General features: G+C 52.5%; 1 protein-coding gene across 2 annotated transcripts; it reads right to left on the reverse strand.

Annotated features, from left to right (window-relative positions):
• Positions 1-251: 251 nt before the first annotated feature.
• Positions 252-21,619, reverse strand: Tollip (toll interacting protein). 2 transcript variants are annotated; one of them, XM_008854436.2, is made up of 6 exons: positions 21,432-21,619; positions 12,614-12,763; positions 11,757-11,939; positions 10,576-10,728; positions 9,540-9,630; positions 252-468 (listed from the first exon to the last, which is right to left on the reverse strand). In XM_008854436.2, the coding sequence occupies exons 1-6, from the start codon at positions 21,462-21,464 to the stop codon at positions 254-256; spliced, it is 825 nt and encodes a 274-aa protein (XP_008852658.1). In that variant the 5' UTR covers positions 21,465-21,619; the 3' UTR covers positions 252-253. The 2 variants fall into 2 exon arrangements, with proteins under 2 accessions (XP_008852658.1, XP_017659058.1); XM_017803569.2 differs by lacking the exon at positions 21,432-21,619 and adding an exon at positions 14,779-14,974.
• Positions 21,620-23,566: the final 1,947 nt, after the last annotated feature.

The raw sequence follows: 23,566 nt of genomic DNA on the forward strand, positions 1-23,566 counted from the left end.
TGAGTGGGCAAGTCCAAGGGCCAGTGGTATGAGGCCCAGAGCTAAAAGCAGGTCTAGGACTCTTCGCCCATCTGCAGCAGGGAATTGATGGTGGCATCCTTGTTCCCTCTCTGGGCTTTGAGCACAGAGCGGATCACTTCTCTGTCCATGTTGGGGAACATGTCCGGGATAGCCTTGAGGTCCTCCTCCTTACAGCGGGGCTGAGCGGTCACAGCTGGTGGGGGCATGGCCACAGGCACCGCTAAAAGCAGGTCTAGGACTCTTCGCCCATCTGCAGCAGGGAATTGATGGCGGCGTCCTTGCTTCCTCTCTGGGCTTCGAGCACAGAGCGGATCACTTCTCTGTCCATGTTGGGGAACATGTCCTGGATAGCTTTGAGGTCCTCCTCATTACAGCGGGGCTGAGCGGTCACAGCTGGTTGGGGCATGGCCACAGGCACCATGCCAGGGCTGCATACAGCAGGCATTCCTGGGAGCAAAAGATCAAATTTGGTAAAAACAGCGGTGTCACAAAGTGCAGTGCCAAAGGAAGAGGGAGCACATCTGACTGGCTCCAGGGCAGAGGCGGACTCAAATGTGACCTGGACACGGCCCTGCAGATGAGCATGGCAGGGAGACAGGGCCAACGTCCTCATCACTGAGGACGCTCTGCTGAGGTATTTTCTTTCTGCACAAAAAGGCAAGCTCTAGCTCACAGTTAAAAGGAGCACGAGGACCAAGATGAAACGTGCGGCCACACACGCTGACCCCTCCAACGGGAGACTCACACAGATGCAGGTCCCCAGTGGGTATGGGCCAGCAAAGTGTTAGGATTGTTCACTCCCACACCTCCAAGTCTCGAGTACACTAGGGTCAGACAGTCTTGGACTCACTTCCGCAGCCTATCAAGGGCAGAATGTTCATGTGCTGGTCAGGAAAAACCACAGCCAGTTCCAGACACTTCAGTCAGGCTGCACACTGACCTTCACAATGAGCACAATTTATCAGAGAGCTGAAGCCTGTGAACTCCCAGCAGCCCACAGCACCAGGGCCCTCGGCAGGCCACTGGAGCCAGCCCTTCGCCCTATGAGCAATGGAGGCTGCTGGCCAAGGACGCAGCACAGACGCTACCCAGCTCCCTGCAGCAGCTCCGCACCACACCTAGATGAAGGGATAAACTGAGAAACAGGCAGGAGGGTTCCTAAACACCCTCTGGGTCAGGCTAACCCAAGCATGCCCCTTCATGTCTTCTGTCCTGGCTAACCCAAGCATGCCCCTTCATGTCTTCTGTCCTGGCTGACCTGGACAGCTGGCCCTGGACGCCTCACTGTCCAGTCTTTCAGCAAGGAGAGTGCAAAGCACATCAAGGCCAGGAAGGGTGACATGTCACCACTGTAGCAGACTGAGTGCTGCTGGCCCAGGTCTAAGGCCATGGCCTTCCTGGAGGGGTTCACACAGCCTTGCGTGGATGGATGCAGTCCTAAGCACAGTCACTGCAGAAACACAAGGAGTGTGACTATAACCAGCCCAGGCAGCTCCCTGAAACCCCGGCCCAGCTTGGTGTGGGAATGAGGGCTGGGCGTTGCTACAAAGCCTACAGCCCGGCTGCACCGGGGTGGCATGGCAACACTCAAAAGACTGTCTGCTGCCACCTGCCTGCCCTCATAATCAGCACCTTGGGGAGCAGGCCACCCCATATACACAGGTGGGCCTGGCCTGATGCCCTCCATCCTCCACAGTGAATACCACTTTCCCAACCCAATCTGAACATCACCATGACCGAGTGTGGGCGTGTTCATCAAACCCTCAGTGAACCCACGAGAGTAGATGTGGGGCTCTCAGTCAACACTTGCAGGAGAAGGAGGGATGGGAGCCTTGCAGTCTTGAGGGTGACCCAGAAAAGGTCCCCTAGGGCTTAAGTGGGTACAGAGAGGAGTAATGGATGTAGAGTGAGCCCACAGTCCAAACTATAGCACCATGCTGAGGCCGGCGGCTCAATGACCTCACCCTGCCGTCCCTTCTCTTCATGAACAGACACGATGCCCAGCAGATGCACAGGACCAACGTGCACACTATGGGGGCTGCCGTGGCACACTTCAGAGAAGCCAGTCTCCTGTCACCAACAGAACATCACCCAGAAGACAAACCATGGAAGCGTTTCATTCAGGAAGAGCCAGTTTAGCACGGCAGCACACACTAGAGAGCAAGCCCGCAGCAGCCCTTCCCAAGCTGAGGCCCCGTATGACCCCAGAGCAAAGCCCAGACCTGACTCCAACAGTCAAGGGCCTCTCACCAGCCGTGTCTGGAGCAAGCTACATATAATGGGATGTTTCTAAGATCTCAGACTGGTGGCTTCATAACAGCCACAGAAGGAAAGAATTCCAAGCAAAGGTTCAGGAGTTAATAAACACCAATTCTTGCCTTAAATCCAACTAGTTACATATTATTAAGAAGAGAGTGACGTTCAACTTTTCAGGTTTAAATGCCACACCTGCTATGAATTCACCTGTGGGGAGACAGTGACAGCCTCATGTAGGCCCATGGTCGGGCCTGTCTAGCAGTCGCGTGGGGCTGTGCACGGGAAGCTACACAGAGCTAGCCTTCTCCACAGGCCCCTCTCACGTCTGGAATGACAGAGGTGGTTTAAGTGGACATAGGGCTAGCCTCACTGACATGCTTTCACAGCATCAGCAGAGACACCAGCTACAAGGATGGAGAGACTGGCCTCCCGGCAGCAGGGTACAAACCACACACACACTCATCTGAGACAACAGATGCTTCACAGCAGGATGAAGGCCGAGGGTCATGCTGGCTCCTCACAGGTAAAGTACACTCAGGAAGATGGCGGGACATTCCACAGCTCGCATGAAAGAGAAAATGCTTCTGAGCAACTGTGCCACGTTGCCATGTTCTTCTAAGATCAAAATTAAGAAGCTGCTGGACCCAGGCAACACCCAGTAGCCAACTGTCTGAAACCAATGGAAAACCCATCTGTAAGCAAACTGACCCGCAGCAGCAGCTGTCCCAGCCTTGTGTATTTGTCTCTTCCACACTGTGACCGACACCTGGCAGAGAACTAAGGGAGCAGTGTTTGCTCTCCACAGTCTCACGGTGGGAAAGGCAAGGTGCAGAGGCAGCTCTTCGCCGCACAGCCAACCAGAAGCAGAGTGCTCAGGCCGGAACCAGAAGCCAATACAGCCTTCAAAGGCCCGCTGCAGTGATGGACTTCAGCCAGCCCAGCCCTCCTCTCCAAGTGGACAGTTTATACAAGCACACAGCTGACTCTGGGTCATCAGCCTTCAGATCAAGTTCTGCAAAGCAACGGCCGTGATCCTGAATGCGGATCCTCAGGCACAGACCACAGATATGCAGAGGCAGCATGTACTGATGGCTATGCACCCCTGGGCACACAGCAGGAGCAGGCCAATGGGACCTCGAACGGTCTGACATGTCCGCCACCTCGTTCCTGTCCTCCTGCACACAGACTGATCCCACCTCACTGGGAGGCACTTGCACGCAGACCGCTCACACGCACGCCTGGCGCATGCGCGCCTCTCACCTAAATAGTTGAGGACATGAGTCTTTCACTTTGAAGCACGAAGTACCACGTGAACTATACACAGTGTTTTCAAGAAAGCAGAGAAAGTGGCTTTAGAAAATGTGCTGAGAGACGGTGTCTGTGAGGTCACCATTAGAAAATGTGCTCTGAGAGACAGCGTCTGTGAGGTCACCGTTAGAAAATGCGCTGAGAGACAGCATCTGCGAGGTCACTATTAGAAAATGTGCTGAGAGACAGCGTCTGTGAGGTCACTATTAGAAAATGTGCTCTGAGAGACGGCGTCTGTGAGGTCACTATTAGAAAATGTGCTCTGAGAGACGGCGTCTGTGAGGTCACTATTAGAAAATGTGCTCTGAGAGACGGCGTCTGTGAGGTCACTATTAGAAAATGTGCTCTGAGAGACGGCGTCTGTGAGGTCACTATTAGAAAATGTGCTCTGAGAGACGGCGTCTGTGAGGTCACTATTAGAAAATGTGCTCTGAGAGACGGCGTCTGTGAGGTCACTATTAGAAAATGTGCTCTGAGAGACGGCGTCTGTGAGGTCACTATTAGAAAATGTGCTCTGAGAGACGGCGTCTGTGAGGTCACTATTAGAAAATGTGCTCTGAGAGACGGCGTCTGTGAGGTCACTATTAGAAAATGTGCTCTGAGAGACGGCGTCTGTGAGGTCACTATTAGAAAATGTGCTCTGAGAGACGGCGTCTGTGAGGTCACTATTAGAAAATGTGCTCTGAGAGACGGCGTCTGTGAGGTCACTATTAGAAAATGTGCTCTGAGAGACGGCGTCTGTGAGGTCACTATTAGAAAATGTGCTCTGAGAGACGGCGTCTGTGAGGTCACTATTAGAAAATGTGCTCTGAGAGACGGCGTCTGTGAGGTCACTATTAGAAAATGTGCTCTGAGAGACGGCGTCTGTGAGGTCACTATTAGAAAATGTGCTCTGAGAGACGGCGTCTGTGAGGTCACTATTAGAAAATGTGCTCTGAGAGACGGCGTCTGTGAGGTCACTATTAGAAAATGTGCTCTGAGAGACGGCGTCTGTGAGGTCACTATTAGAAAATGTGCTCTGAGAGACGGCGTCTGTGAGGTCACTATTAGAAAATGTGCTCTGAGAGACGGCGTCTGTGAGGTCACTATTAGAAAATGTGCTCTGAGAGACGGCGTCTGTGAGGTCACTATTAGAAAATGTGCTCTGAGAGACGGCGTCTGTGAGGTCACTATTAGAAAATGTGCTCTGAGAGACGGCGTCTGTGAGGTCACTATTAGAAAATGTGCTGAGAGACAGCGTCTGTGAGGTCACCGTTAGAAAATGCGCTGAGAGACAGCATCTGCGAGGTCACTATTAGAAAATGTGCTGAGAGACAGCATCTGCGAGGTCACCGTTAGAAAATGTGCTGAGAGACAGCATCTGTGAGGTCACTATTAGAAAATGTGCTCTGAGAGACGGCGTCTGTGAGGTCACTATTAGAAAATGTGCTCTGAGAGACGGCGTCTGTGAGGTCACTATTAGAAAATGTGCTCTGAGAGGGCGTCTGTGAGGTCACATTAGAAAATGTGCTCTGAGAGACAGTGTCTGTGGGTCACTATTAGAAAATGCGCTGAGAGACGGCGTCTGTGAGGTCACCGTTAGAAAATGTGCTGAGAGACGGCGTCTGTGAGGTCACTATTAGAAAATGTGCTGAGAGACAGCGTCTGTGAGGTCACCGTTAGAAAATGTGCGGAGAGACAGTGTCTGTGAGGTCACTATTAGAATATGTGCTGAGAGACAGCGTCTGTGAGGTCTCCGTTAGAAAATGTGCGGAGAGACAGTGTCTGTGAGGTCACTATTAGAATATGTGCTGAGAGACAGCGTCTGTGAGGTCTCCGTTAGAAAATGTGCGGAGAGACAGTGTCTGTGAGGTCACTATTAGAATATGTGCTGAGAGACAGCGTCTGTGAGGTCTCCGTTAGAAAATGTGCGGAGAGACAGTGTCTGTGAGGTCACTATTAGAATATGTGCTGAGAGACAGCGTCTGTGAGGTCTCCGTTAGAAAATGTGCGGAGAGACAGTGTCTGTGAGGTCACTATTAGAATATGTGCTGAGAGACAGCGTCTGTGAGGTCTCCGTTAGAAAATGTGCGGAGAGACAGTGTCTGTGAGGTCACTATTAGAATATGTGCTGAGAGACAGCGTCTGTGAGGTCTCCGTTAGAAAATGTGCGGAGAGACAGTGTCTGTGAGGTCACTATTAGAATATGTGCTGAGAGACAGCGTCTGTGAGGTCTCCGTTAGAAAATGTGCGGAGAGACAGTGTCTGTGAGGTCACTATTAGAATATGTGCTGAGAGACAGCGTCTGTGAGGTCTCCGTTAGAAAATGTGCGGAGAGACAGTGTCTGTGAGGTCACTATTAGAATATGTGCTGAGAGACAGCGTCTGTGAGGTCTCCGTTAGAAAATGTGCGGAGAGACAGTGTCTGTGAGGTCACTATTAGAATATGTGCTGAGAGACAGCGTCTGTGAGGTCTCCGTTAGAAAATGTGCGGAGAGACAGTGTCTGTGAGGTCACTATTAGAATATGTGCTGAGAGACAGCGTCTGTGAGGTCTCCGTTAGAAAATGTGCGGAGAGACAGTGTCTGTGAGGTCACTATTAGAATATGTGCTGAGAGACAGCGTCTGTGAGGTCTCCGTTAGAAAATGTGCGGAGAGACAGTGTCTGTGAGGTCACTATTAGAATATGTGCTGAGAGACAGCGTCTGTGAGGTCTCCGTTAGAAAATGTGCGGAGAGACAGTGTCTGTGAGGTCACTATTAGAATATGTGCTGAGAGACAGCGTCTGTGAGGTCTCCGTTAGAAAATGTGCGGAGAGACAGTGTCTGTGAGGTCACTATTAGAATATGTGCTGAGAGACAGCGTCTGTGAGGTCTCCGTTAGAAAATGTGCGGAGAGACAGTGTCTGTGAGGTCACTATTAGAATATGTGCTGAGAGACAGCGTCTGTGAGGTCTCCGTTAGAAAATGTGCGGAGAGACAGTGTCTGTGAGGTCACTATTAGAATATGTGCTGAGAGACAGCGTCTGTGAGGTCTCCGTTAGAAAATGTGCGGAGAGACAGTGTCTGTGAGGTCACTATTAGAATATGTGCTGAGAGACAGCGTCTGTGAGGTCTCCGTTAGAAAATGTGCGGAGAGACAGTGTCTGTGAGGTCACTATTAGAAAATGTGCTGAGAGACAGCGTCTGTGAGGTCACTATTAGAAAATGTGCTGAGAGATGGCGTCTGTGAAGTCCCTGCTCCAGTCCCATTGCCTGAGGCCCTGAGGGCCCAAGGAAGATGGAAGGCAGCCTCTGTCAGTCATGACACAAGACAACACTCTGTCGGCCAGTTTCCAGGCGCTTTGGAAACATGGCTCTGTCATCACAAACATTCAGGAATTCTAAGAATCAAAGGGAAACTAGGCATCAGCTTTCAGCAAAGCAGCATCCTCACTGGCCCTCCCAGTAATTTTAAGAACAGTTTGAGGACTTTCTAGAACTGATTCCCCCCTAGTAGAAGTCAGAGCTTAGGAAGAAGTGGGTAATTCTAGGACGGAGGAAGGAGACGCACAAGACCGCCAGAAGCTATCTTGGGCCAACGTCAGGAAGTTTGCAAAGAATGCAGGTCATCAAAAGATCACAAGAGAGTAACAAATCATATCCCAGAAAGTAGACAGACTTCAAGCCCACACCACTACCACTATCAGTGGACAGCTCAGTGACAAGAAACAGACAGCAACCGTGACCTTGAATGCTGAGCCTGCAGCAGACACCAAGGGGGTTTTCGAGGACTGAGGGACACAACGTTGCCTCCCACCAGACACTGTGATGAGAGCAGCAATAAGCGGGGAGAGTGGCTTCCCAGTGCAGCACCTGGGCCCACCGGGCCGACAGTACACAAGGCAGAACCACCAACTGCAGAGCCTGCCACAGGCTCTGTGAAGGCCTGGCCCTACCAGGCCCTGGCCTGAGCCCTTTCATAAGAGCAAGTAGGGGCCAGTCTGGCTGCTGCCCTGCAGCAGGTCCCTATATGGATGTGGCCCTGTACAGCAGGAAGGTGTCCTCATGTCCAGGAAATGACACACCTGGGTGGGGTTGGAGCAGTCCTCAGCGGCCAGTCTCCAAAGGTTCTAGAAATCCTTTTCTGTGGCAGCTTTTCTGTCAGTAGCACACTGTGTCTAACATTCAAAGTGCATGTCAAAAGCCAAGGTTCCAAAGACGCCTTTCCCAAAATACACATATAGAGCAAAGGTTAGAGGCATTCACAGAGAAGGCAGGAAGGGGGCAGAGTGGACACACTGGCAACAACACTCTCACTTGGAAGTTATTCTGGTGTTGGCAACTAGACAGACTCTGTCTCCCCAAAAGATATGTCAAGCCGTGACCCTGGAGCCTGCAGATGGGCTTTAGAGAGCACCAAGGAGCAAAGGGGTCCCACGCCTAGTGACAGGACAGGACAGAAGCACACAAAGAGGGGGCCGACCGTAAGAACATGGAGACAGACTGGGAGACGTGGCCACAAGCCAAGGACTGGAAAAGGCGGGCAGGCTCTTCCCAAGAGCCCCAGAAGGGATCGTAGTCCTGACATGCCTTATTTTGGATTTCTGGCCTCAAACACCAAGAACAGGTTTCTGCGGCATGGCCCCACTGTGACTCTCTGCCTCTGCAGTGCTAGGGCACCCACCACTACATTCCACCTGTGCCCCTCCTCAACCTCCAGTGCAGGGTTGTGCAGTGACAAACAGCACGCAAATACGCAGGGATGCACTAGACAGAACACTCCTGAGACTCCAGCGGCAAACCAGAAGCCAGGGGGCAGCTCCAGGACCCAAATCCCTAGACCTGGGGGTCTCTGGAGAGCACCCAGGTCTCTGCTGACACCCCACTCTCAGACTGCTAAGCTCTCCACTTGAGCAACTACACTGCTTTAAGATCCTGGGCCACTCCCCCTCTAACTGGCTTAGCCATTCAGCCTCTGGGTCTCGGCTAGCCTGGTGACATCCTACTCCTTTCCCAATACCACAGGGGCCTGAGGGCCTGTGGGCTGGCCCTCCTCCTCGGCAGAGGGCTGTTCTTTGTTCCTTCATGCAGACTAGTCATGGGAAGAGCTGAGGTTGACCTGCCAGAGCTATTTCCAGGCTGTGTGGGGGAGGATCTCATTCCTGAGTCCTGTGCTGTCTTTCCATGTCTCAGTTGGGGTGGGGGCTGCACTGCTAATGAGTCACTCCATTCTAAGTGGGTCCTTTAACCACCCCAAACTGCTAGGCCCCATACCTCTGCTCTGTCCCACCCCTGGGGTAGCACCCACCCTGCACACTAGCTGTTAGGGACCATGTGAGTTGGGATACATCCCAGGACCTTGAATTCCCTCTTGCCCCACAGACCTGGCCATCTAAACCACCCCAGCCTTTGACTTCCCCCTCCTTGAGGCAGCAGGACTGCCAGGCTTTGACTGGACTCCAGCCCCCGACCCTGGCAGAGACGGGAGGGACCACAGGCCAGCCTTGGTGTCTCTACCCTCAAGGTCACAGTCTTCCTACTGTGAAGTCAGGAGGCAGCTGTGGTCGTTCACCTGGCTCTGTTCTACAGCTCTTCTTCTAGGATGGCCAAATGGGACTCGGGAACTGTGATGGCCACAGAAGATTGGAAACTAAAAAGCCACTTCCTGACTTCACAGTCAGAGGTGCCTCCCATGCTCATCTACATGGGTGAGGACTATAGTGGGAGACACAATTTTAAAGAACATGCCTCATTCCAGTGACTCAGACATAACATGAAAACATTCACAGGCTCACCTTCCATGTGTCAGCAACTAGGGAGACTACACACGCATAAACAACTCAAACACAACACTGGACTCAGCTTTAGAAAAATCCTGTGCAGTCACGCTCTGCACATAATTCTACACTGGCCAAGTTCCCCGGGGAATGCTGGAGGCTCCTTCCTCCAGACCCACTCTGACCTGGGGCTGCCTACTGGAGAAGTGGCACACACCTGCAATGGGCACATAGCCGACACCTTGCTGGTACACGGTTGGCATCAGGACCACAGGCTGGGGAGGCATCATCATGGCAGCTGGCAGTGTCTGAAACACAAAGACGAACAGGTCAGGGAGGACCATGCTGTTCCAGCAATCTCGTTCCAGTCACGGAGGCTGTCCTGGCCATCTCCCCTCAGCTGGAAGACTTGGGCTAAGACATGCTGCAGACTCACAAACTGCAGCTACTGCAATGTGATCAAGAGAACATGACTGGGAGGGAGACAGCTGAATCAGTAAAGGGCTTGCTGTGTAGTGAGGACTGTGTTTAATTCCTAGTAGCCACATAAAAAGTCAGGCGTGGTGGTACCTATCTGTAATCCCAGGGCTGGGAAGGCAGACAGGCAGATCCCTGAGGCTCACTGGCCTAGTGGAATTGATGAGCTCCAGCCTCACTGAGGCTGTCTCAAAAACTAAGGTGAAGAGTGATTAGAAGTCAATGACGTTGACCTCTGGCTCACACACACACACACACACACACACACAAAGAAACAAACACACACTCACAACCACAAACAAAAAGAACAAGCCCTGAAGGCACGTTCCAGTCTGTTTTGGGAGAGACTGCAGCACCAGTAGCTTCTCCCAAAGATCGGTGAACTGCAGGTGAGCGAGTAATGCAGTAAAACAAACTGTCTTGCACTGCTGATCACGGGAAGCAGAGAGACACGTGGGGAGTCATGCTGAGAAGGCCCACACAGGGCACCTCCCACCCCCCTCTGCTCGCACAGACTCAGTAACGAAAAGGCCTGGAATGTAAAAAAGACAGGGCATCCCAGGGTCCCCCGACGTCTCTGGGAGCCTCAGCTGCCTTAAAGAGGTGCGTGGGTGGGAGCCAAGAGGTCCCCTACACCGGATGTACTGCCCAACACAGCCATGCCTCTGCTCCATGACCCTGAGGGCAGTGACCCCGAAGCTGCCCCTGATGTTCGCATAGATACCCCGCCTCCACGACCACAGCCACAACCACCACGGCCAGGCAGTGGGACTCACCGTGTAGGACATGACCAGGTTGATCATGCCCTCCTTGTCGTCACCCTGCCTCCCACTCAGGCTGTACCACTCATCTTCCACCTGGCCCTGCTTCAGGGACTCGGGAATGGTGATGTGGGTCCAGGCAATGCGGTCATCCATGGAGAAGGCTCGCTGAGGAGGACGAGAGGGAGACAACTTCATCCTGGCCCACAGTGACACACGTCACAGAGACAAGCCTTCCCCATAGCTATCTCCACCTGGACTGTCCCCTGCAGCTACCTGCTGTCTCCTCAGCAGGACAGTGTCCCTCTTCACTGCTCTGGCCTTCTTCAAGGAGCTTCCCACTAAACCAAGATCCCAGCCCTCCATGGACTGCCTGTGATCCACCACCACTTCTGAGTGAATGCCATGGGAGGTGGCTAGACAAAAGTACAGGAAAGGAAGACACTGGAGGACACTGTCCTCCCCAGTCCTGCACCCCTACTCCCAATCCACCAGCACAAACTACAAGTCCCAGGCCCAGGGCCCAGATAAGGATAAGAGCTCCAGGCCACCCAGAGCCCCAGGCCTTCTTCCCTGCATTCCTACTACTCTGAGAATCAAAGCGGGGAAGACAGAGAAAGTGGAAACGGGAAGGAAGAGGTGGGGACAGGATGGGGGAGGCTACGCCCTCCGGGCTGGGTCGCCCAGGCCCAAATCCTCTCTGGCTCTCGCCCACCCTGTTTTCCCACAGTCCTTTGCTCTCGTGTGGGGAAGCACATGGTCCCTAGAACCAAGCTTCTAAGAACGACCTGAAGCCAGCAGAGCTTCCTGACTGCCTCTCGGAAAACGGTACACCTCACTCTGGTGGGCCTGTGACTGTGCCAGCAAGGACAAGGCTCCCACTAGCCATAGAGCTTGACTTGTTTGAAACGTAACCTGTGAACAGCTACGGGGACACACTCCACACTCTGTCCACACCAGTGTCACTGGTGGATTTCCAAACGGACACTGTCAAAGGACCTGAGAGAGCAGAAAACCACACCCTGTCATGTAGCCACTAAAGGCCAAGTGTCCAGGCAGGCTACACTGTGTGTCATTCAGCCTTCAAATGCCAAGTGCACAGGCCTGAGCACCAGCAAAGGACCTTACACCTGCAAGCACACAGCACCTGTCTGATTCCACACCTGGCAGACCTGTGACTCTGGGGTGACCCTCACCTCATCGAAGATCTCGAGGTAGAACGAGTCCACACCTGGGGGCACTGTGCACTGGATGACCTTGTTCCAGCGAGGGTTCTTGGCGCCATTGTGGGCTGTGGGTGTTTCATAAACAGCGTAGCCCAGACGCAGGCGGCAATAGGGGTCCATGCGAGTCATGCCGTAATTCTTTGCCAATTTTGCCTGAAATAACAGCAAATTCTGAAAAATGAGGCATCAACTATCAAAGGGAAAGGTAAGCGCTTATCTAACTGCCTGCCTCCACAGACCCCTCGCTGGTATTTACCAGGGCATGCAAAAACAGCCATTCACTTCACCTAACGTTGTCGGTGCCTGTGCTCCAGGACATGGCACCAGTCACTGATGGAATCGCTCAACTCTGAGAACAATCACTTGATCACATTTGATAGTGTGCAACTGAGACAAGACGTTCAATCTGACACCATGCTTTACATGTTACATGGAAGTCCCCTGACATACCTGTGTGAACATCCCAGCCCTTGGTATGGAGCTGAGGCTGAGTGGGAGCCACGGTCTGCAGGGCGGCTGGGCCCCGCCAGGTAGCACGCCCATCTGACGTGCTGGCGTACACCAGACACCCCGTCTACTATGAGGGCCAGAGAAACCCATCCTTGTGAAGAAACAGTGCCTGGCATGGGCTAACACTGATTACAAGTACTTTGGGCGGGTTTCTGGGAAATCACCACCAGATAATCATCAGACAAGTTTCAGGACTAACTGGAATCATAAACATTGTATTCGTTCAGATGGGAAACGGGGTGCAAGGGTGGAAATCCCTACTCCTGCACTGGAGCATGGCCCCATCTCCTCTCCTCCCAAGCTCCATCAGCTTTCACCTGCACCACGGTGATACTGAGGCGGCCCACGGTGCCCACTGCTCCTCCATACTGCAGCTGCTGGGCTGCCTGGGCGTCCAGCTGGATCTGCTGTTGCTGCTGTGTGGGTGTGATGCGGAGAAAATCCTGCGGGAGCTCACCAATGTACACCTTCAGGCAAGGAGAGAAGAGGGTGGAGTCAGAGCGGGAGCCGAACAACCCTGGACACGGCCCTGCTTGTTGGAACAAAGGCTCCCAGGCCCAGCCCACCTCTCATCAAGCCTTGGTCCCCTCATCTGCCCTCACACCTGGGCCCTCCCTGCAAATGTCTTCTCATTCAGGAGCAGCTCAAAGGCAAGCAAGAGCCCTTGGAAGGCTCAGAACACGTCTCAGTTCTGAAAATGGGATCTCACCCACAAAAAGGCTCGCTAGGATCTTTGGTGTCCACAGTCCGTTCTCCCCACAGCACCAGGAGCGAGGCCTGCGAGTAGCACCGCACGGGGTCAAACCAACAAGGTGCAATTAGAACACAGCCCTAAAGTTAGGAAACCTCTGACATCCACGCGAAACAGCTCAAAACTAAGAGCACAAGGAAGAAAAGCAGCAAACAGATCCAAAAGACTCACCACCTGCCATAAGTTCACCGACTCAACTAGAGGATGTTCCCCAAAACCTGAAGGGCTTGGAGAAAACAAAGTTTTCCAAGAAAAAGGAAAAGACCAAAGCAATGGTTAGCGGAGACCCCTAAAGTGGCCCTGCCCAAGGCACATATCCCAGAGACCCCAGGGACTCGCCACAGAGGGGGACCCCAGGGACACACACTCAACCAGGGCATCTGGTGCTTCCCAACAAAGAAGCACCAGGTAGAAACCACAACTCCCTGGGCCCAGGATGAGACAGTGAAGAGCCCAGGGGCCAGTGAGCGTGGCCCTGGAAGCACGTGGCCTACAACCTCAACTGGACCAGCCCAATGGAAGGCAGGAGTGCCCTTTGTCCACAGGGTACAGGTCTGGAGGTTGCCCAGAGGAAATGTTCACAGTTAAGCAACAGATGAAGTTCTGCAAGCTGGAAAACCCACAAGAGAGGCCTGAGCTACCAAAAAGAAGCCCACACTGCCCAAGGTGGGCCACCATGCACGGCCCCACAGGCCACCATACGCCTTCCAGGAAGCACCAGTGCCACACATGAGAGCTGTGGCAATGTGAGTTTACTGAGCTGCTGCTGGGACCACCGGGTGCCTGGGTGCTGTGCCATCCTGGCCAGCTCCACTGTTTATGCCAGGTGCCCAACCCAGCAGGCTGGGGGCTCCTGCAGACATGCGGCTGGTGGACTCCCAGTTTCTGTAGGTTTTTCAGCTCCCAGCACCCACTTCTAAAGGCTCTAGGTCTTCTTCTCAAAGGTCCCTGGAAAAGTCAGGCGTGACTCATACCTGCAATTCCAGCACCTGGAAGACTGAGTCAGGACAACTAATGAGTTCAAGACCAACGTGGGCTACATAGTGAGTTTCAGGCCAGCTTGAGCCTCTGCAAGACCCGTCTCTAAAAAACAAATACAGGTCCCTGGATAACTGGGAGTTTCTAGCTCTTCACATCTCCCGTTTCCATGCTTCCAGAGAATACCACCAGTCAGAACTTCAGAACCAACAAAGGACATGGCCCAGGGCCGCAAGTCACCCCTGAGCAGCTGACCCGATGTTCCCACATTTTCCTCTAACTTGGAAACACATCCCACTTGCGGTCCCAACACTGCACTGTGTGTGATGGACATGCGCATGGCCAGTTACCACCAAGCAGTCCAAGGCCAGGAGGGAGTCCAGCCCTCACAGGCAGAAACTTCCTAGATAGTAGCTGAGCTGGTGAGGCCCACAGTTGCCAGGAGAGAGCTGCAGCTCCCAGATGCCCACAGCCTCTCTGGGACAGCCTTTCCCAAGTTACATCACATGGACTGTCAGAGTCCAGGGAGAGCACGGAGAGAACGATGGCCTGAAATGCCAAACACGGGTGCCAGTGGCATACAGGAAACACTGGTTCCCTTCCAGAGGAGGTCCTAGCCCCACACCCGTGCTGGTCTTCAGGGAGCATGGAGGCTTCACCTCCAGGCTGTGTGATCAGCTCTGTCTATGCATCATAAATGGATTGTTACACATAAACAGACTTGCCTCAACCAGGTTCTTGGGATTAACCTACCCTGGCCAGATTCTCGTTGGAGGAACGTCGGCCTGCTGCAGGCCATGTACTATATAGCTCCAGGGCTGCAGCAGGGCACTGGGGTATCTCCTGGGCCGGCAGCAATCAGTGACAGGTTAGGGCATGGGTGGTCACAGGGGCTGCTGCAGGTGTGAAGTCAGAGAAGGCCACGAAGAGGACATTGTCTGGGGCCGCCCACTGCTTGGGAATGGAACCTCCAGGCACTGAGGTTCCTTAAGTCTGCTCTTCCAGGCATTCAGTAAAGAGAACAGGATTGCTTTTTAATAAGGAGGGTAGAAAACACACCAAAAGATCACAGGTGGCTGGAGAGAGTGAGCTGTGCTAGACAGAGCATTTGCCTGACTTGCCTAGCATGTACAAGGCCTTAGGGTTAATCCCCAGTAACCTTACCCAAAAAGATCAAATTCAAATATGCTATTTTTTTCAGTAAGAATTTAACCATAAAAATAAGAGCTGATCTTAAAGAGAGGGAGTCTAGTTAGGCTGACTAGACCTCAATGGATGAACTTGCACTGAGGGACGTCTGGGGCACTTCCCTTGATACAATAGGCCTTAACACAAATGACAGAATGTATGAAGTTCAGTGGGGAGAGATATGAGCAGGCCAATGGGGCAGGGAATGTAAAGATGATTAAGATGTTCTGTATGAAATACACAAAAATTCAATAAAGAATTTACAAAGAAAAATACAGGAAAGGAGAGTTTTCTAACAACACGGGTTTAAGTGTTACTGAAAGGGAGATTAAAAAAAAGAAAGCCAGTCCACACTTCCTTGGCCAAGTGACCCATCAAGCCAGAGGCATGTCACAAAACCCTGAGCGATGTACCGCCTCCAACCAGCAGAGACCTAAACAACGAGGGAAGCCCAAGAGATGGCAGGGTTAGGCAAGGCACAGGGAGGCCACAGCAACGACAGGAGGCGGCGGAATCTGGAGCATGGACCAATGCCAGCTTCATGGAGGTGACAGTCATCTGTGACAATTAGGGCAATGACAGAAACTAAGTGAGCGATGTGGGCAAGCATCTCTGCGGCTCTTCCTCAAATATAAAATTATTCCCAAGTCAGAAACTAAGTTTCACCTTAACCCAAAGGGGGCGAGGGAGGGGAAAGACTTCAGCCGGAACCAGACAACAAACAAGCTGGTTATGCAACCCGCACACACTGTCCTGGGCAGCCAAAGACAAGCTTCCTGCAGTCCCTGCTAGAGACTACCTCACTCTACCCCTGAGGAAACCACCGTTAGTGAGTCTGTGCCTCGGGAGCCATGGGCCAGTCCAGATGCTGGCACAATCCTGTAACATCAATGACTGCACTGGAAAACCAGTAAATGGATGTTTTTAATGAAGCTTTAAAATGCAGTGCTAACCCTAAAATGTATTTTTGCAGTATTATGGTGGAAGCAAGGATTGGCCACATGAAAATGTTTTATCCCAGCTCAAAGACGTAGGACTTGAAAGAAAAGATTAATCTGGTGACAGACACATAGTGGATTTTTAAAAATAGTTTTCCTTCAACTTACAAGATGAACACGCGTGCTGTGTCTGACACTAACAGCTAATTTAGCCACTTGGGTTAAGGCTCAGCAATCTCACTTCCAGGCAGGAGTCCCACAGAAGACCACGAGTGTGAACGCAGCCGTATGAGCTCAGGTGTGCTCATGCTTGTAGCCTGGGAAAAAGGAACAGCCAGGAGACTCCTTGGGGCACAGACTCATAGTCACCCAAAGAAATGGGGTATTCCTGTGTCCCTAATACAATGCAAAGAAAACCCAGAACTCTGGGTCCCTGACCAAAGAAAAGGCTCAGCAGGAGGGAGGAGAGTACATGGGGCCTCACCTCGGCTCTGGGTGGAGCAGGGAGAGGTGGGAACAGGCAGAACAATGAGTGAGCAAGGGAGCCTGTGAGACAGGTTCTTGTGACCTAAGGCAGAGCCCACAAGATTTCTCCACAAATGAAAGATAAGGTTGTTCAAAGGCTTTTGATCTGACCAACATAGGGGATCTGCCTGCCTGCATATCCAGGACACTGCAGGGGAAGGCAAGAAGCCGCTGGTGTAGAGTTCAGGAAAAACGACAGGGACATAGTCACTGTCAGCGAGGAAGGGGGTATGAAGTCAAGGCCTCAGTGAGGCCAGAGGGAGCAAGAGGGAACTGTCAAGGCTGGGGCTGCCTTCCAGAGTCAGAGCTCATGGGGATCGCCACACAAGATCAGCTGCGCTGTAGCAACCACATAAACAACCTGCACCAGCTCCACCGTCTCTCCGGCGTCAGAGCAAAAATGGCACAGATCTATCAGGGACAGCCAAGTTTTTTGCGAAAAGAAAAATAATTCCTGAGAACCTAGCAGTTCACTAGATCACAGCACTTCCCACACGCCAGGCCTAGTGCCCTTGCCATGTGTAAACCTGACCTGTCCTAGAATGAGCCCCGCGAACAGTTCTGCAAACGGCTATTGGCCTTCAGCTAGATAAAGGAAACTGTACTTAAAAGTCCCCTGTGACTTACACTATATGGAGTGGAAGAAGTAGTGACTGGAGACAGCAGGGGGCTGAGGAGCCACTGCCCACCCCAACCCCACACCACCCTCAGGAGCACAGTGACGGATTCTAAAGAGGAACTTGAGGTCTGGCATGTTTTGGTTTGGTTTGGTTTTGGAGACAGCGTCTCCCTGTAGCCCCAGCTGGCCTAGAACTCCCCATGTAGACCAGGCTGGCCTCAATCTCACAGAGATCTACCTGCCTCTGTCTCCCAAATTCTGGGATTAAAGGTGTGCACCACTCTGCCTAACTCTTAAGAGGACCTTGAAGCAAAGACAAAGGGTCCTGACAGAAAGACCCAGGGAAGAGCAAGTCAGAACAAGCAGGACTACACAGTAATGCTGCTGCTCAGAGGAGAGCAGGAGCTGCCACTCGGGGACAGCCCAAGAGGCACTGCCTACCTACGGCTCTGCACAGATGGGGGAGAGGTGATGACTAACTTCAGATTTGTGATACTGCACGTTACAGTTCCTCCAGTGACCCCCAAGGGAACAGAAACATCACGCAGTTCCCAAGCTAGTGTTTACTACTCCTGAATTTTTTTAAAAAATACCTGTGCTTAGTAAATCAAGAAAGAGGCCAGGTATGATGGCTCACACCTTTAATCCCAGCACTCGGGAGGCAGAGGCAGGCAGATCTCTGTGAGTTTGAGGCCAGCCTGGTCTACACAGTGAGTTCCAGGCCAGCTGGGGCTACAGGGAGACCCTGTCTCAAAAAACCAAATAAGTACATAAAATAAAACAAAAATAAATCAAGAGGGAAAAGAAATGTGAAGGGCAAACAGAAGCACCCAAATGCTAAGTGTGTGCGCGTACTGACGCCTACAGTGAAACAGCCGTGTGATACGTTTCACTGGAAACGTGCACTTCTAAGATTTGACTTTTAATACAGCTGTATGCTGCTATGGGTGGATCTATCTTAAACATAAACACTAAATACACTAAATACACTAAGTCAAAGAATGAAAAAAAAACAACCCACCAGTCAAATATTTTCTAAAAGGAGAAATGGAGTAGCCATGCTACCATTAGATGAAGTAATAGCCGAGAGGCCAGTGAGGTCACCGTCTGGTGGCCACAGCCTCATGTAGGAGTGCTAGATTTGCATACAAGTGGAGCCTGGCCTTGGAATGCAGAGCAGGGACCCCGCTGGGGAGCGTGCCCACCGACTCGGGTTCTGCCCTGTGAGGATGCCCAGGCACATGCATTGCTGGCTTACACAGGCTTGAAAACCATGTATGTGCAGTAACACTTGAAAGAGAAAGCCAACATATACCCCAAGAAAGCCAGCTTTTTCCTGTATTACTGGAAAATAAGGGACCAGCATTTTTCCTTTATCTATGAACTGTTTAAGGACAGCTGGGCAGCTCTGGCTGACCCGAAGCTTACCTTTAACAAGAGACCCAGTTAGCAGATGCAGAACAAATGACCAAATTAAAAAAACACCCTTTCCCTTCCCTACTGAAGTCACCAATGAGGTGTAGCACCCATGAGGCTCCAGACAGGCACGAGCACTGGGGACCACCCAAGGGACAAGGAGGGCAAAGGAGGGCCAGGAGCCCCCCGCCAAGCTCCCTGGATAAGCAGTATCTCAAAAGCCAGGCAAATCAGCACCTTCAGGACTCCACGTGACCCCCTCGATGAAGGAGGCCTTCAAAATGCTACCACAGACCTGATGCAGCCTCCCGCAGCAGGGCCTCCTGTGTGCATCCGCCCAAGAAGTGGGGCCCTCACAGCCACTCACTGTCAGAAACCAGTGGATGCTTTTTAAATCATCCATGGCCTGGGTAGAAAAAGGATTTGGTAATTCCAAAACGTTGACATTTTTCAAAAGTGAGGCGGATACAGCACAGGGTCAGAGTCCCTCAGTGACTATTCAGGAAGAGCATCCTGAAGACATAAAGTGCCATGTGTCCCAGGGAGAACTAATTCCTTCACAACCATGTGGGTGCTGGCTGGACACGTGTCCTCCCCACACCTGTCCTCCTGAACCCCCAAACAAGGATGGAGAGCCCTCCTGCCTACGTCAGTCCCTCCCCACTCATCAGAGATAAAGGTCAGCTGCCTAAGTCCAGGCTCCAGGGCTGGGGACTCTGGTCATGGCCTACCCCCTACTGGGGCTACACAGAGGAGGCTGCCTACAGGGCCCAGCACTGACCAAATGGACTCACCTTTTCTGTTTGGAAACCCAGCTCCCTGTTCATCTTTATAGCTCCACAGCTCAGAGTATGACCAAAACAGCAGAGACACAGTAGCACACACTCAGGCAGAGTTCTAGTAGACCTTAACTGGCCCAGAAGTCTGCAAACGCTAATGAACCCATAGGTGTATGGGTAGATCAGTCTCAGTGAGGCAGCCAGTGAAAAGGCTGAAGAGTGAACAAGGCACACACTCTGCAAAACTCTGCCCTGACCAGATGAAGTTAAAGGGCTGATCCAGCCTCAGTGTCACAAAGCCCTCCTGCCTTGAAGACCCTGTCCACACAGTCCTGCTCCCACTCCAAGTCCAAGCCTTTCTGCTCCCAATGGTTAAGAGCACAGATCTGATGGTGGCTATCACTGCCTAGCTCTGAGTCACCATGCACAGTGCTCTGTCCCTGTGCTACATACCTGTGGTTCAGTGTCCAGCTGCCCTAAATACAGTGGCCACTCACACTGTTAAATGACTGTCATGAATATCCCACACAGAACTTGAGTCACTGACAATTTCCTAGAGCCCAGACCCAAGGTTACAAGTCATCAAGGCGCCATGTTCTGCTTATCCGGTGTGATCCCTAGGACACTGGGTAAGTAGAAAGACCAACACCCAGCCTTGACACCTCAGATCCTACAAGTCTGGACATCATCCGACACTCTCAGTTACTAACCAGAGTGCGAGCTATGCCAGCCCTATGTAGACACCCCACCAGTTTCCCTCAGCAGCAGGGAAAGCTGACCTCTTGGTTGATTGCTCAACGCATCAGACACTGAGCTACCCAGTCCCACACCACAGGAGGTTCCAGATGAGTCCTAGTTCCCAGGACATAAGGACAGTCCCAGGCCACGCACCAAGGGCGGGGCCACCCTGCCTGGCCGGGTGTCCCCCTGGCAGAGGTTACGAAGAGGGCAAAGCACCAGCCCTTCCTCCTCTGGCTGCCACCACCCATTTGGTGCAGCTGGGGCACAGCAAGTCTAAAGCAGCAAGTCTAAAGCTTCACACCAAGTTAACAGTGGGTCAGGAGGTCCAGCTTCAAAGCTATCAGAAAAAGCACCTCACCCTAACCTTCCCATCAAGCCCCAGGCTTTGCCTCAAAGTCGGAAAATATCATATACCCCCAAGGAGTCATTGCTTACAAATGCTGCAGCTGTCAGGGTGAGAGACCTGGGTGACCACAGGCTTCACAGGCACAGGTACTAACTTCAGGCAGGGACCCTGGGGTGCCCTGAGAACTGTGTCCTCCTGCTGGACACTCAGGGACTACTCACAACAGCCAGCCCCCACCAGTCTCAGCCAGTTGCTGAGAGGGACGTTCCCACCAGGCAGGGAGTATCATGGAACCACGACAACTCCCAGGAGATAACTCACTTACAAAGGTCTGTCAACTTCCCTACTGCCTTCGCCTCACTTACAAATGAGAAAAAGGAGGCTTAGAAAGGTGGCCGCCAGCTGGGCTCAACAGATGGTTCCCCTCCTCTCTACGGGTTGAGGAAGAGGCGGAAACGGCTTCCCCTAAGGACTATAGTCAGGATCCAAGGGGGAGGGGCTCTCCTCCTGGGGAACCAAGGGGGCCGGGGACCTTGTCCTCCTGGGGAACCAGGGGGCCGGGGACTCTGTCCTCCTGCGGAACCATGGAAGTCGGGGACCCTCTCCTCCTGGGGAACCAAGGGGGCCGGGGACCCTGTCCTCCTGCGGAACCATGGAAGTCGGGGACCCTCTCCTTCTAGGGAACCAAGGGGGCCGGGGACCCTCTCCTAGGGGTCCTGGGAGCCGGGGCTCCTCTCCGGGGGGACCCGGCGGCCGCCATGTGTGTGTGGGGGAATCACCTAGGCTCAGCACGCCTCCCACCCGGGACCGAGAAGCCCCGCCCGGGCCCCGCCGCCCCCGCCCGGAGGCCTCACCGGGCCGCGCTGCGTGCTGACGGTAGTCGCCATGATGCTGCGGCGGCCCCGCGCCTAGCCGACCACACAGACAGCGCCGGGACAGCGCTTCCGCCCCCGCCCTGGCCTGCGTAGACAGCGGTCCCGCGAGGCCTGGAGCCGCTGTCAGCTGACAGTCGCCCCGCTCCGCCCCGGCGTGCTCAGTGCGCAAGCGCCTGGCGACGACCGGCCCCGCCTCTTCCGGCCGACTCGCGCATGCGTACTCCCAGCCGTGGGGGGGGGGTCGGTCAGCCTCTGTGTGCGCCTGTACGGTCACCCTCTTTGCCCGCCCTGTGGCCCCTCAAAATGGCTGCCAGCCTGGCTCTCTGCGCATGCGCAAGACGAGCGCCTCTGCGGCCAAGGGTCCCGAGTAGAGGCCGGCCTCCCGCCTCAGCTCCTGGTCATCACCACCCAGCTACCCTCAAAATCCTGTGGGAGGAAGAACATTTATATTTAAATTTTTGAAAAAGAAATCAAGGGGAGCTGGAGAGCTGGTTCAACAATTCAGACCTCTGGCTCTCTTACAGAGGACCCAGTTTGAGTCCCAGCACCCACAAGGGCAGCTAACAACATCTGTAACTATGGTTCCGTCTGTAACTCCAGTTCCGGAGAATCCGATGCATTCTTCTAGCCTCAGTGGTCATCACTCACGTGAGTGCTCCTGTATACGTGTAGGCAATACACTCATACACGTAAAATAAAAATTATTTAAAAGAAACCAAGCAGGCCATGGTGGCACGCGTCTTTAATCCCAGCACTTGGGAGACGGAGGCAGGCTGATCTCTGTGAGCTTGAGGCCAGTGAGTTCTAGGCCAACTTTGTTACAGGGAGACTCTGTCTCAAAATAAATAAATAAGTAGATAAATAAGCAAATAAATTAGATAAATAAATATAGTAAATAGGTAAATAATAAGAAATCAAGCTGAAGGAGAGACAAGGGGAGCCAGAACGCTTCCACAGGCCTTCGGTTTGCTGAATGAATGCAAGTCATGCCCCCTAGGAGAGGCCACCCCACCCCACAGCACTCTCCTCCAAAGGACTTGTGGCTGTGTTGACCCAGTGTGGCTCCCATCAGGAATCAGCCTCTGCCCATGGTAGTCAATTCGGACCTCTCCTCTCCCTCAGGCTGTAGCAGACTTACCACAGTCCATCGTTTCCCCTAGACTGGGCCTTCACTCACACTGGGGACACTGTTCACATGTATTCACATCTCAAAGACCACAAGCTCCATTTGTCTCCATTACCGCCTCTACCTTGACATCCCATGGGAACACATCCTGGCTCATCCCTGGACACCTGTTCTCCGTGGTCTCCTCCAGCTACTGTCAGCTTGTCATCTCCATGCTGATGGTCCTAAGACAGACCTCTCCAACCAAGACCTGAGATTGTGATGGCAATAAAATTTACTAATAATGTTGAACCCTGGAAAGCCCCCAAGATGAGATGGGGAAAACAAGGTAAGAATAAGGGAGGTAAATAGGAATCTACCCCTACTCCCTGTGGTTTATTACTGGTCTTCCCCCATTGAAATGTTTGTTTGCCAAACTGGTACATTCTTGTGATCTTTTGTGACCATGTGTTTATGTCTGACCACTTGATCAACTACCAGGAATATACTTCTGGAATGCTCTGCTTGATTACTGTAAATTTCCCTACAAACTTGAGCTCCAGGCTGGCACCATTATGGAGTGACCCGAGTGTCAGACTGCTGGCATAAATAAACTCCCTCTCCTTTCACCTGACTTGGCTGCTGGTCCCTTGATGCTCGGAAGTTTCCACAAGATTCATCACCTGCCTTGATAATCGTTCCAAAGTGGCATATAAATTTTAAGGGAGATCAATGACTCCCTACTGACATCCTGTATTCTTGGTTGTAGATGGGACCTGTACTTGTGTTTATCAAAGCCCCAGGTTGTATAAGACTCTATCTGGATAGAAAACTCACTCTAGAGGATATTTGTTGGCTTTGAAGAAGCAAGCTGCCATGTATCCTAAAACATCAAGGAGTAAATTCTAAGAGTCTGAAGGTCCAGATGAGAATACAGCCCAGCACGCTTGCTAAGCCTTTTGAGACCCACACAACTAAGCTCTGTGAACTGTTGACCACAGGATCTCTG

Source organism: Nannospalax galili, unplaced genomic scaffold (genome assembly GCF_000622305.1).
Source record: "Nannospalax galili isolate Female #2095 unplaced genomic scaffold, S.galili_v1.0 scaffold507, whole genome shotgun sequence".
NCBI lineage: Eukaryota > Metazoa > Chordata > Mammalia > Rodentia > Spalacidae > Nannospalax > Nannospalax galili.

Bases quoted from the DNA above. Each gene is read 5' to 3' on its own strand.
- Tollip (XM_008854436.2), bottom strand. From the start codon at position 21,464: ATGGCGACTACCGTCAGCACGCAGCGCGGCCCG. The intron at 12,764-21,431 runs GTGAGGCCTCCG...CCTTGCCTGAAG, and splicing joins TCAGCACGCAGCGCGGCCCG to GTGTACATTGGTGAGCTCCC. The intron at 11,940-12,613 runs GTGAAAGCTGAT...CTGTTATTTCAG, and splicing joins TCAGTATCACCGTGGTGCAG to GCAAAATTGGCAAAGAATTA.